At 39.2% G+C, this 14039-nt stretch overlaps 1 protein-coding gene across 1 annotated transcript in view; it reads right to left on the reverse strand.

Annotated features, from left to right (window-relative positions):
• Nucleotides 1–7875: 7875 nt before the first annotated feature.
• Nucleotides 7876–14039, reverse strand: part of HNRNPLL (heterogeneous nuclear ribonucleoprotein L like) — a 46382-nt gene continuing 40218 nt past the window's right edge. Inside the window, exons 10-13 of the mRNA XM_053666967.1 lie at nt 13373–13574; nt 12723–12780; nt 12540–12638; nt 7876–8932 (exon numbers count right to left, since the gene is read on the reverse strand). Coding sequence (XP_053522942.1) covers nt 8877–8932; nt 12540–12638; nt 12723–12780; nt 13373–13574 — 415 coding nt within the window. The 3' untranslated portion in view covers nt 7876–8876. The remainder of the gene's footprint in view (nt 8933–12539; nt 12639–12722; nt 12781–13372; nt 13575–14039) is intronic.

Consider the following 14039-nt stretch of genomic DNA (forward strand, 5'->3'; position numbering starts at 1 on the left):
AGTACGTACTCTGGGACCCTCAGGGTTGGAATCCTGGTTCTACTACTTAGTGGCTCGGCAATCCTGGGCAGGTTAAATCTCCCCATCTTTATGATGATGGTCATAAAATTAATTATGTAACATGTACGTTAGCAGGATGCCTTACATAAATGCTCAATACACACTATTAAATGAGGAACCTTTTCTTATCTGTTAAATTCCACCTGATTGTCCAAAGCCTGTCAACAGTTTGTAATCTTGACCCTGTGGCCTTCAGTATTACAAATAACTTCCCTTTGCTTGATAAGCCTGCTTGCTCCTTCATCTCAGTCACAAAGTTAGACAAGGTCGAGCTGTGACTTTGGCACCAATGAAGAGAACCCTCCTCTATGAAAACAATTCCATGTGGGAGACTAACTCTGTGGGTGAGGTGCTGAGAGAAAATACAAAGGTTCCTGCTATTATGGAGTTCGCAGTCTAATGGACTCCCAAATTAGGAAAAAAATGTCACCACAAGGGTACCCAAGGCCCCCAGCTGTGACAACTTAGTTAAGTGAATAAATAAGATAAAGGAGATACTAACATCCCCATTTTGTTGATTAATAAACTGAGGCTCAGGCCATTTTAGGACTTGTTCAGGCTCATATAACTAAAAGGGTAGAGCAAGGCCATGAATCCAGGATCTCTGACTCCAAATTCCACACTCCTTCCCCGTTGAAATTCTTCTAAGGGTATGAAAACCAAACTGGAGAACAGCTTCCCATGAACCGGAGCAGGCACACCGCTGGCATCGAGGACAGCGTGCTACACCTCCGAGCCTGAAAAGGCCCACAAAGAGGGCAACTAAATGGTGGCAGAAACCTTAGACCTTTAATGAAGGAAGAGCTACTTCATTAGAACAAACTAAAACAAGAAAGAAAAAAAAAAGGAACTTTCAGCCTAGAAATATCACAGCTCAGGGTAGGTGAACAAGAAACTTTTATCACTCCAGACAGGCAGAACTAAGATTGACAGGCACTATTTGCTATAATGCAGTTGGCACCTTTCACATGCCTTTAGAGCTACTGCTTCACAGAGCAGAAACATCAAACCCTATGCTTCTATGAAGTAGTGCCAGCCATGAAAGTCTGGCAGGCAGTCTTCATTCATACACTGATCATTAGGAATTAAATCATCTTCCCACTCCTGAGCAGTATGAAGGGTCTTGACCAAGGGATAATTATGTCAATCACAGATAAAACCAATGGGCCGTTAAAATCCAGTGACTTCCAAACCTTACATTCCTAAGAAAGAAGGTCTGTATGTACAACATCCCGGTTGTAAAAGAGATCTCCATTTACTGGAAGATGTATTGCAAATACAATTTGTATATATCCAGTACTAGAAGTAAAATTCTATCATAAACTTCTCTTAAAATAAATTTAACTTTGCCTGCCTTTAGAATTTGGAGGGCTTTTATTGATATGAGGAAGCCAAGTCTTTAAAAAACAAACAAAAAAACCTTTTCGGACGGGCTGCTGGATTTTCCATGACCTGAACTACACTTATCTATAAACTCCATTTGTACTGCTTGCTGAAAAATTCTCAAAGGGGCAGCTGACCATGGATCTGAAATGGCAATGACTGGGTGGGGGCAGCCCATGTCTCCTTCCCAACTGTCAATCTCTCCTGGGGCTTTGTATCATCACCAAGGGTACTTTTATACATATTTCACTGTGAGATAAGTAGGTCAGATACTATCCTTTTCTCATTTTATACTAAAGAAATCTGAAGTTAAAAGTTCTCTTAAGTGACTTGCTCCAAGTTACACACAACTCAGTAGCTGGCACAGCTGAGATAAGCCAGGTCTCACAACGGCACAGCGCTACTTCACAGTTACGACTCATTCTTGACTCATGGGCAATGACCAGAATGAGCTCTGTCTGCCCCTCTTAACTCTCATGTTACTTTGGGATATGTATAAACTGTGCCTTAATGGAAAATACCACTGTTTCCTATAATATACATCCAACCACCTGTCAGCCAACACAAAGATGATTCTTCCAAGAATCCTTGGGAGCTAGCAAGATGTATTACATGATCAAAGCAGGATTTTTTCGTTGATACAGTATGACTATAGTCAAGGTCTTCCCACTTACTGGAGATGTTTTTAAAATTTCTACTATCGCTCCATTCACCATTATATGGCCAATAGCATGAGATTTTCTTGTGACCACAAATGTCTAGATTTTTTTTAAAAGACTTCATTATTTTTAGAGAGGGGAAGGAAGGGAAAAAGACAGGGAGAAAAACATCGATGTGCAAGAGAAATATCCATTGGTTGCTTCTCACACATCCCGCAACCAGGGACCTGGCCCACAACCCAGGCACGTGCCCTGAGAGTCGAACTGGCGAGCTTTGGGTCACAGGCTGGCACTCAAGCCTCTGAGCCACACCAGCCAAGAAAGGTCTAGATTTTTCTCAAAGCGACATAACTTTGGAGTTGGGGAGACTAAGTTCTAACTACTGTGTTTCCTTTTTCCAAGTTTTGGAGTTAGGATCTGGTGTACCTCAAATCTATCTTCAAGCTCAGAAAAGCTGCTCTTGAAAACAAGCAATTTTCAAGATACCCAAAGTCAATACCGAGATGTGCCAACATTATCATTCTTCTCTCATCAGAGCAACGCAACCCGTATTCTGGCCCCGCCCACCCACCTCACCCAGAGTCTGAGCAAGAGGAGGTGGCTGGTGTCGTTTGGGAATTCCATGGAATCGCACCAGCTGCTTCTCTACTAGTCTCCCATAAACTGGGGTAAAGAGTTCTTCCCCCAGGTCCAGATCACTTCTCTGACCTATATACCAGCTCTCAGGATTCTCGTCTGACCATCCATGATGCAAGAAATTGGGAGGTAGCCTGGTCCTTTCCTTTGTTCACCACCGCCATCTAGTTCTAGAGCTTTTTTGTCACCCAAAGGAAATCATGTCCCCAAGGGCAGTCACTGTCCATTCTCCCCATCCCCAATCCCTGGCAACCTCCATTTTACTTTCTGTCCAGCCACTCACCAGAGCAGTTAATAGGCTAACACTGCTAACACTTCCAGTCACTGAGGCGGACCAATTAACTCAATAAAGCAAAAAGCTTTTTGTTTGAGAACTTTTAGGTATTGACATCTTGATTCCAGGCCAGATTTAACTTCAGGTCATAAAATCCCTATTGGTTTGCCTTGTTTAACTTGAGCTTATCACAATATCTGGGTCTCTCACCACTAATTTGTGCAACAGAATCACTGTGTACCTGCTTTCCCTCCATTCGTGCTTGCTCACCACCCCCTGACCTCCTTTTCCTCCCACTCTACAGAATTCATAGAAGCCACAATGGATTCAGGTTATCCTGCTGAAAGATTAGAGAGTCGCTAATCAATTTCCAGTTCCTATTAAGAAACAAGGCCCCGCCTCCTATCTGGAAAGACACCTTTGCCATTCTTCTGTCGTTTCCTTCCCGAGTTCAGACTAAACTACTGACTTATTAAAGTAACTGTCTACCCGAATGTTTCCCGTCTGGCCCACTTCATGAACTGGGTCGACACTGGAAAGTAAGTTAAACATCCAAGAAGCCAAATGGCTCCAAGTGACATTTCTGAAACGGTTCTTGTATAAACGAAGACCTTTTGGTTCAAACTGTCCTTTTTCTTGTGCACCTCTAAATTATAACAAAAACAATTTTGTCTACTTTACATTTATGCTTTGTGACATCATATAATCACCAAGATAAACTTTAAATAGAAATTAATAAAATTTTGACATTAGAAACACATCCAGTCCAATTCAGTCAATATCTGCCAATGGTCTAGAATATCAGCATTTTCTATAAGCTCCTAAAAACCAGTGATTCTAGTTTCTACTGATGGAATCATCCCCACCCTACCACCCAAATTCTATTGTCTAACTGCTGAGAATCCTGCTAACGGTATCTGAGCAACACAGGCACTATCAACCACGTCTTTTCCTTCCCCTACTGTCCCAAGGAGAAGGTATTTCAAATAAAATCCATGGCCGAATCATCTCAACAACTTCAGTTTCACAATCATAAACTGTAATCAAGTTTCAAGTCCCCAACAATCCCACCAGTATTCAGTTATCTAATAAGCTACTCTAAAATTATAGTAACGATCATAATCTTTCAGGCCATCTACTGGCTTATTTTCCAGGCTCTCAGTAAACCCTAACCACTCCCCAGAAAGGGGTAATATGGTTCTTGATTTCTCTCGGTATTTTACTTCTGGGGAGAACAAACAAAACCAGAAATGATAACCAAACCATCGAATGGACTCAAAGCAAACCTTTTAAGGTTGTTTAGCAGCCTGAGCTATGTGTGCTCACTGTCACACACAAGAGTATGTGTGTTTCAGATTAGGGACAGCCACCAATTCAGAGCTTCTACTTCATTTAATCAACAGTTCTATATGGTCTACATAAAAAGATGTTTAAGTTACATAATAGAATGTGAGTACACGTAAGTTTTCTACTCTTGAAAAAGGTCATTAACAAGTCTACAAAGAAATATGTTCAGTATAGAAAAGGGTCCACAACACCTCACCTATTTATACTTTATAGTAGCAGTTAGAGGAAAATGAGATGGGTCACAGACCTAAGACTAGCAAGAAGAGAAGTATTTTAGGTTTAAAAAATAGGGAGGGCCCTGGCTGGTGTAGCTCAGTGGATTGAGCGTGAGCCTGCGGACCAAACAACCGCGGTTCGATTCCCAGTCAGGGCACATGCCTAGGTTGCGGGCCAGTTCCCAGCAGGGGATGCATGAGACGCAACCATACATTGATATTTCTCTCCCTCTCTCCTTCCCTTCCCCTCTAAGGACAAATGAATAAAATATTTTTTAAAAAAATAGGGAGGGCCTCTTGTCAAACAATTCTCAGGGGTCTTTCATTTGATTGGTGTTTATATATTCAGACAGTTGGTTAAAGGTAAGATTTAGGCAACTGCAGCTTTTTTTAAATACAGTTGATTTGTAACTGAAAGGGGAACTCTGAAGTGAGGCCCACAGCACATGAATGGCCTGGTCAGCCTTGGCTCACGGCGGTTTCCACGTGCTGTCCCAATCAGGGCACCTCTAGTTCTACCCTTTTCTGTGCATCATTTTTTTCTCCGCCAGCCAAGTTTCCCTCAAACAGCACAACAGCTGTAACAGTCACAGGCCCACCTCACACAAGAGACCAACAACCCCTGTGGGGAGAGCATCTCCCTTAACGAATCCCACACTTCACAGTCTTTGGATCAACCTGGGTTTACCTGTTCATCCCAGAACCAAATCGCCTTGTTTAGACGTGGTTCCCAATGCAGACAACCTGACACCCTTTCGTTCTGCTGAAATGAAACCCCTAGACAGGTGCAATGCCAACCTACTTATACACACAATTTGAAAAAAAAAAAAAAAAACTTAATACAAAGGAGAAATAACCTTATAATAAAATGCGTGTAATGATGCATAAGTGCTCAGGAATGGCTACACTACTGGATGTAAATAAATGAATGCGAGTGCTACAAACAAAAACTGACCCGATGCGTTGTGATGCCAATGCAAATGCACTTTGCTGATGAAATCTTCCCAAATGGTGAACAACTCTTGGAAACATTCTAAACAATCGTCTTTACTTGACTTACAAGGCAGCTGCATTCCTAGGAAACCCAGTGCACTGTGCACAAAAATACTTCGTGTTTATACGCACAAAACAGTTACATCCTAGGATAGAGTAACTGGTGGGATACTGGAAAGTCACGCAGGACACAGGACGAGCCTGCCTGGCCCCTGCCCAGCAGACACTTGCAGAATCCTCCAAACTGTGAGAAGATCATCCCTAGAAACCAACCCCAAAGGCGGCAGTCACTCAAACCTTGATTACTCTACAAAATGGGGGAGGCTGGGATGGAGGGTGGAGAGGCAACCACACCCTCCACTTCTAATCTCATTCATAAATGAAAACTCAAGAGAATTTCAAGCACTCCCTCAGATAAGGAAGGGCTTCCTATTGAAGAAGCTTTTACTAGTAAAACAAGATCCACCGTACGTGTTCAAATTCATGTTAAAATTGAGATGGCTAGGAAGGTGACTGACTGGCTGAACTAAAATATATCAGGTTTTAATTAACACTCAAATCCATTTTGTGTAAACGCTAAGTCTCAGGAAAAAAAACCAATAACCTTTGAAAAGCAGCTCACACCCTGGCTGGTGTGGCTCAGTGCAATGAGTGTTGGCCTGAGGACTGAAAGGTCGGCGGTTCAATTCCCAGTTGGGGCATGTGCCTGGGTTGTGGGCAAACCAATCAATGTTTCTCTCCTTTTTCTCCTTTCCTTCCTCTCTAAAAAAAAAAAAAAAAAAAATGAATACGATCTTTAAAAAAAGGCAGCTTACATTCCATAACTCAGTCTTGCAAACTTATTATCAAGTATTTAATTGGATTTGGATTTTCCATTTTTTAATTGGAATGGAATTTCAACATAAAAAAAATACACTCAAAGCTATTACTTCTCTACGTCTATGAAATCTGTTCCTTCATGTTCTAAAAGCAGAAAGACAGCACAGGAAAAACATCACCGTTAAGGCTAAGAGGGAACACTGCCAAAGCGAACTCCATTGACAGCGGCCGTGGGCAAGGAGACTGGCAAAGAAATCACTGACGGCAACGCTGCAGCTCTAGCCCACCGATGCCCACATCACCGGGCCGACAGACCGCCCAGTTCACACCTAAAGGATTTACTTGTCAGTGGGTGGGGAGGACAGAGCATTAGGACAGAGGTCATGCTGAAAAGTCAACATCACTTAAAGCAAATCTAATTTAAACAAGCCATGTCAATAAAGGCTGTTCCCTAAAATTTTAGGCACAAAATACTCTGTAACACCGACATCTGTATTAGCTTTCAGAGGAGGGGAAGGAAAAGATGACTTTACATAAACTCACAAGTTACTTTTCAAATTAAGATTTCTATTTTGCAACCAATGCATTTAGACTATTATAAGAAAAGTATAGGGGAGAAAAAGCAGCTTTGTTGTATTGCATTGGCAATGAATGAGGAACAAACACCGCTCAGTATCATACACTGAACAGCTCACCCCAGCTGCCCTCGGCATGGCTTACTGGGCTGCTCGGGGAGGGTCTCAAGTGCTTCTAGAGCAGCGATGTTCGACTGCAGGCATTTTTAAACCACATAATACCTGACTATGTAGTCAGGGGCACTGACTTCTTTGCCCTTAGATCGCCAAATTAAAAAAATGACAAGAGCCAACACAACAACAGCTGTTGACATACTGAATCAAAATTATACCTATTTTTCTGTCAGATCAGCCAAAAATATGTATTTTGGCGTGCCGCAGAATCTCGGTAATTTGTGTGTGCTATGAGATGAAGAAGGTTCAAACCTGCTGCTCTGGTTTGAATGTACATTTGCTCAAAGGACACTGATCCACTGCTGTCGGGATTTAAGGGGAAATAAACGTTACCATGTTTAGTTTCTATCTAAACTTTCTATTCAATAGCTCTTACATTTTTAAAACCCATGCCATTTCTAAAGCAATTAAGGCAAACTACCTTTTTTAATGTTAAAATTTAATTATAAAGCTTTTTAGAAAAGATCTAAATGGAACTTTTATATGCAATTTTTTAAAGTCTCAAGTTCATAAAACTACTACTGACAACTACAGACTTCACAGTTATTCTAGGTAAACACGTTCTCCCTTTTTTTAAAGATGCGAATGAAATCACTATCAGTTTTCAATCATAAAAAAGCTCTGAACTTGACAATAAGTATGCTAGAGTGTCTTACTCCCATATTTTGTCCTTGTCTTACTTGCCTACACACCAGATATATTGCTTTCCAAATAAAGGGGGAAAAAAAAACCAGACCCACTGGGAGAAAGAATGTTTAATAAATGGTGTTGAAACAAATAGCTATCTGTTTGGAATAAAAATAAAATTAGATGCTTATACCTTGCACCATATAGAAAAATACATATATTACTGATGGACTCAAGAGTAAAAAATAAAAATGCAAGTACCCAAAATTCTACATAGAATTTTAGGGGGTTCACAGACTCCCCGAAGTCCATCCAAGGACCTCAGATTATCTAGAAGAGAAACTATTAATCATCATGTCTATTAAAATCTCAATGCCAATACTAGACATGTTTTCAAGATCAAGTCACATGCAACCAATAAAGGTGAAGACATTGAGTCACTGTTGCAACTTTATAAAATCTCCAAACTGGAACTAGAAACAGAGGCATGTCAATACAAACAGACAATGACTTAAAAAAAAAACACCAATTTAAATAAGTTTGAGTGCATACTGTACAAGTGTATCCATATGTCTGGTAGTCTTTCAGAAATATAAAATCAGCTAAATCTGTAGTACTTAAAATTTATTTTAAGTGTAATGTTATTCTCAAACTTGATTAAAATACTTAATAAATACAAGTTATGTTTATTATGAATAACTGCAACATACTTAAACATCTAAACATATAATAGGAATTCTATAATATTAAAATGCAATACTTTCACCTGTATTAATCTCACACACAATGGAAAAATACTTGCAGATAATAGCATTAAGAATGCAAATATATTTTCACTGTGGAGGAAAAATAATAAGATTAGAAATCATGTATCTGAGTGATCTACAAGGAAGCTGTAGATAGTCTAACATTATGACATTCTATTTTAAAATGAAAACAATTCAATATGTCAGTTTACAACAAATTTACTCAAGGCAAAATATTTGTTTATTACAGAACAGGATCTTCAAAGGAGCAAGGCAACATCAGATCAACCATTTTAGATTTTTTAAATGAAGTATAGCTTTAAAATTGTAATAAAGGTGAACATAAATTCTAACATGCTCTTCTCTTCTTATAAATGGGATGATGTAGAAAAGCAAAGCTTCAACGTGTAGGGATTGGAACCATCTGTAAACATTAAAAAAGAAAGTTAACAGCTCACCTCAAACTTTCCAGATTACTTTAAATTAGCAGAATAAATTATTTTACCTTTTCATAGTAGGAGAAGCAGGAATATAAAGAAGGAAAACTTCTATGTAAAGGTTAAGGGGAAGACTACCTCTGTTCTGATCTGCTGGCAGGAACGCTCCAGGACGCCCGGAACTTCGTCTGCCGCCACATCCCTATTGTTCTAACCATCATCCCATACAGAAGGCCCGTGATTTTTTTTTTAGAGAATTAATCATTACAGGTAAATAGTGTCAGAATTAGGCGTATGTCCATTGTCAAAAAGCTCACTCTGCAGAAAATATTACCAATGGTAATTCCTCAATAAAAACCAATTCAAATATAGCTTGGGAAGAAGGAAAAGACTGGAATGCAAAGGAAGATATCAATAAACTGAAAAAATTCCAGGAGATCTAGGACTAAATATCTAATCACTAGGGCATGTAAATTCTAAAATTACTTTTTAAAAAATACATTTCATGCATTTTTCTCTAACTTTTCAGACCAAGCAGAGACAACTCTTCATCAATTATACAAATAAACAGTTCTGTTTATTTATTTTTCTTTTTTTTTTTTTAAAGTCCTCACCCAAGGACATGCTTATTGATCTCAGATGAAGGGGAAGGGACAGAGAGAGGGAGAAGAACATTAACTGGTTGCTGTTCATATGCGCCCCAATTGGTGATTGAACCTACAACCGAGGCATGTGCCCTGACTGGAAACTGAACCTATGGCCTTTCAGTCAGTCTACAGGATGACTCTCCAACCAAGTGAGCCACACTAGCCAGGACCAATTCCGGTGTTTAATATACCACAATTTTAGTCTCAAAAGCCGTAACTCCTTAAGAGGGAAAAAAACCATATAAAGGAAAAAGCATATATATAAAAAAGTATTTATAAGACAGTGCAGAGGATAAAACAAATAACTTTACCTGTCTCCAAGGAATTTATAATTTACATACTACCTTGAATATATCTCAACTGTACATATAATTTTAAAGTCTTTTAAAACTTTCTATCAAAAATTAAGCCTAATTAAAACTTACTTTTGTAACCAGAGGTAAAATGGGAAGTATTCCTATTTGTTTAACTTTTTATTTTTTAAAAATTTCAAACACACAAAAAAAATACAGAGTGGTATAATAAGCCCTCACACATCACCTCACGTCAGTCATCGTCAGTATCTGGGAGTCCATTTCATCTGCCTATCTTCCTCACACTTCCGGGAGCAAGAATATTTTAAAGCAAATCCATAAACCCTTCAGTGTACTTATTTTTTTCCCCTTAACTGCCATTCATTACTACACCTAATAAAATTAATATTTTTTTTCTCCTGTTATTTAGAAAGCTAAAGTTTTAACACCCTTTAGAACCAAGGTCAAAGTAAATTGCACAGCACAAAGCTTCAAGACTGAAATAATTTTGACGGTGAAAAAGAAGCCTTTACACAATGGAGAATGATTTCATTTGATACAAATTAAAAAAAAAAAACAAACGGAAAGTCAGATTACTCTGTGTTGCTAAAAGTGTTAGGAAATAGGCATTTTCATTTACCACAGGCAGGGATATAAACTGGTGCAAGCTTTTTATTTTTTTAATTATTTATTTATATATTTATTTCTAAGGTTTTCTTTATCTATCTTTAGAGGGGAAGGGAAGGAGAGAGGGAGAGAAATATTAATGTATGGTTGCTTCTCGTGCATCCCCTGCTGGGAACTGGCCTGCAACTCAGGCATGTGCCCCGACTGGGAATTGAACTGCGGTTGTTTGGTTCGTAGGCCCACGCTCAATCCACTGAGCTACACCAGCCAGGGCTGGTGCAAGCTTTTTAAAGGGCAATCTAACATTTACTAAAATACACAGCTTAATGCCCTCCACACCTAGGAAATTGCCCTACAAGTAAGAAAAGCACAACTCCAAGGACACATGTTACAGAAACAGAAATAACTAGACACAAGCAGTAATCATCTGTACAGAAATGGGTAAATCAAATAAACTGAGGTATATCTCTACTATGATTAGCTACTCTGCAAACACTTAAAAAAAAGCCCTGGTTGGTGTGAGTCAGTGGATTGAGCGCCAGCCTCTAAATCGAAAGGTCGCTGGTTCCATTCTGGTTAAGGCACATGCCGGGTTGTGGGCCAGGTTCCCCAGTTGGGTGCCCGCAGGAGGCAACCAGTTGATGTATGTCTCACACATTGATTTTTCCCTCTTTCTCCCTCCCTTCCTCTCTCTCTAAAAATAAACAAAAAGTCTTTAAAAATAAAAAGTAGCTTTGTATGTGCTGATACAGAAGTAGCTCCAAGATATATTCAATGAAAACAGCAAGGCACAGAACAGTCTGTACAGAGAAACCCATCCTGTGTAAGTTTCAAAATACACATATATATTTACACTGGGAGAAGGAATAAAAGGAAGAAACAAAAGGTTAGAAGGTATTGCCCTGGCTGGTGTGGCTCAGTGGACTGAGCGCCAACCTGCAAACCAAAAGGTCCCTCGTTTGATTCCCAGTCAGGGCACGTGCCTGGGTTTTGGGCCAGGGCCCCAGCAGGGGGCATGTGAATGGCAGCCAATTGATATTTATCTTTTTTCCTCCCTCCCTTCTCCTCTCTCCAAAAATAAATAAAATCTTTTTGTAAGGGTTAGAAGGTATAGAAAGCTTCAATTTTCATTTTGTAGCTTCATGTCCTGTTTTGAGTTTTTTGGCCCTATACATATATTGTTTTTCTCTAAAAAGATCAACAGGTATTATAGAGACCAGCTTCCAAGATGGCTGCAAAGATCCCTGCCTCCTGGTGTTCACAGCCCTCTCTTGTCCCCTCCACACTGTACCACTGTTTTATGGTCTGTGTAACCGTAAGAATACAGCATATGTGATGTTATGTCACTTGCAATGTTAGGTTATCAAAGACACTGTGGCTTCTACTTCGGTCCTCTGCTGTCATCCCTCTTGGATCACTCACTCTGAAGGAAGCCGGTTACCAGGAAACGGACGGCGCGGCCTGAATGGGCCTGCGAACAACCACCTGAGAGCACTCAGTCAAGACCAGAAATGCCTGCGGGCCCAGGGAACAGCCTCAGTGCAACTTCACGAGAGACCCTGAGCCAGAACCACCCAGCTGAACTGGATACAGATTACTGACCCTCAGCAATAGTAAAATAATAAATGTTTGCTGGGTTTTTTTAAACATCCTCACCCAAGGACATTTTCATTGCCTTTAGAGAGAAATTAATTAAGGAAGAGACAGAAACATCGACTGGCTACGCCCCATACACTCCTAGACAAGGTAACGTATGCACCGGGACTGTGGATCAAACCTGCAACCTTCTGGCTATGCTCCAACCAATCATCCGCACCAGCCAGGGCAATGTTTGCTGTTGAAAGGTGTTAAATGTTGAGATCATCTGTTACACGGCAATAGGTAACTAATATAACAAGTATATGGTTCATATGCCTTTTATTCTTTGTACTTCTCTATTTTTAAAAGCTAGTAATGTTACTTTTAAATTATTGTCAATACTTCGGCCAGGACCTCCCACGGGAAAATGATGACACAATTTCACTTACTTGGAACTCTTATCTGGTAGTGATTAAGAGCTGTAAGGGCTTCTACAGCGTCAGTTTTGCACTCCCATTCTAAGAGCCCAGAGAGCGTTTTGGCAGATGCTAAGGCAAAAATCACAAATCCAGCTGTTATTTGCTTATCATCAACTTCACCAGAAAACTTAAGAAGAGGGAATGTGCACTTACGTTTTGCATCGAACACTTTATATTTGATGAATGTAAGAACTTCATGGTCATTACACAACTGTTAAAGAAATGTGGAGCTCCGTTAAAAATATGGTCAAAATAAGAGTTCTACCTTTTTTTAAATAAAATCAACTTTATGGCAGCTTTTAACTTTTGAGCCTGGCACGAATGAATTAGATAAAACATGTTTTTAGATTAACAAGTTGTATGAGAAAATCAATTAAAACTACAAATTTTTAACTGAAATACATATTCTCAGACCAGGATTTACTGGTTGACCAACAGGAATGAAGTTCCATAAAATCAACTCTTTTCTGAAGCATTTCCTATAGTTAAGGGAAAAATCAGGGACATGTAAAATTTTGTTGTGGGTAAGAATTGAAAACACAGCAATAGAACTTTCTGAATGCAGGAGGTTAAGAGTATCTCATTCTAATTTCAACTCTTAAAAGACTGTGTCACAAACCAAAAAAGACCAATGAAGAACAGAGGCCAGGAGTGTAATGGCCAAAGAATAAAGTATATAAATAAAGCACCAAACAAACAACAGAATACTGATAATATCAAAAGCAGATGCACAGAGCTAAAATATCGCATATCTGAAAACAGAAAATCGGAACATTTTACACAACTGGTGTGCCAGGGCCTACCTTTGTGAAGGTCTCTTCCGTGACGCACAACGGGACATTGTAATAATGCAGCACACACGAGGGTGGCTGGATTATGTTCTTAGATGCCTGGCCGGCACTGGTAAAGCGGTTGTTCTTGCTCATTGCAAAATCCTTGTAGCTGCTTGTACCATCCTCCAGCTCAAAGATTTGACTTGGAACAACTGAATGCTGTTTAGACACACTGAAGAGTAGAAAGAGATAAAAAGACAGAACATACCTTGTCAGATAAAAAGCAGCATAAACAGAGTCTCAAATGTTAACATATGTACCCACATCAATCTTAAAAAGGGCATATGTAGCTATATAAACAGTTTAAATATTTAATATTTTGAACATTTAAATATTTAAATGTAGAGTTAAATCACTCATATTTTAAACACTAGAAAAATCTACTGAGTACATTCTCATATTAGAAAACTTTAACATAAAATGGGCCCACTTTAACATGCTGTTTTATAATCATAAAACTAAAAAGTAGATAGAGGTGAGCAAAATCTGATTACAGAATCCTAATACTTTGCCTAAAATCACAACACCAAGGTATAAATTTCACATGTGCTCTCAGTTACATTAAAATATTCTGAAATTAATGTTAATAAAAAGGATAAAGATTTGTAAATATTTTTAAATGTAGCACTTAAGATAC

Source organism: Artibeus jamaicensis, unplaced genomic scaffold, assembly GCF_021234435.1.
Source record: "Artibeus jamaicensis isolate MK-2021 breed Jamaican fruit bat unplaced genomic scaffold, CSHL_Jam_final contig_465, whole genome shotgun sequence".
Classification (NCBI taxonomy): Eukaryota; Metazoa; Chordata; class Mammalia; order Chiroptera; family Phyllostomidae; genus Artibeus; species Artibeus jamaicensis.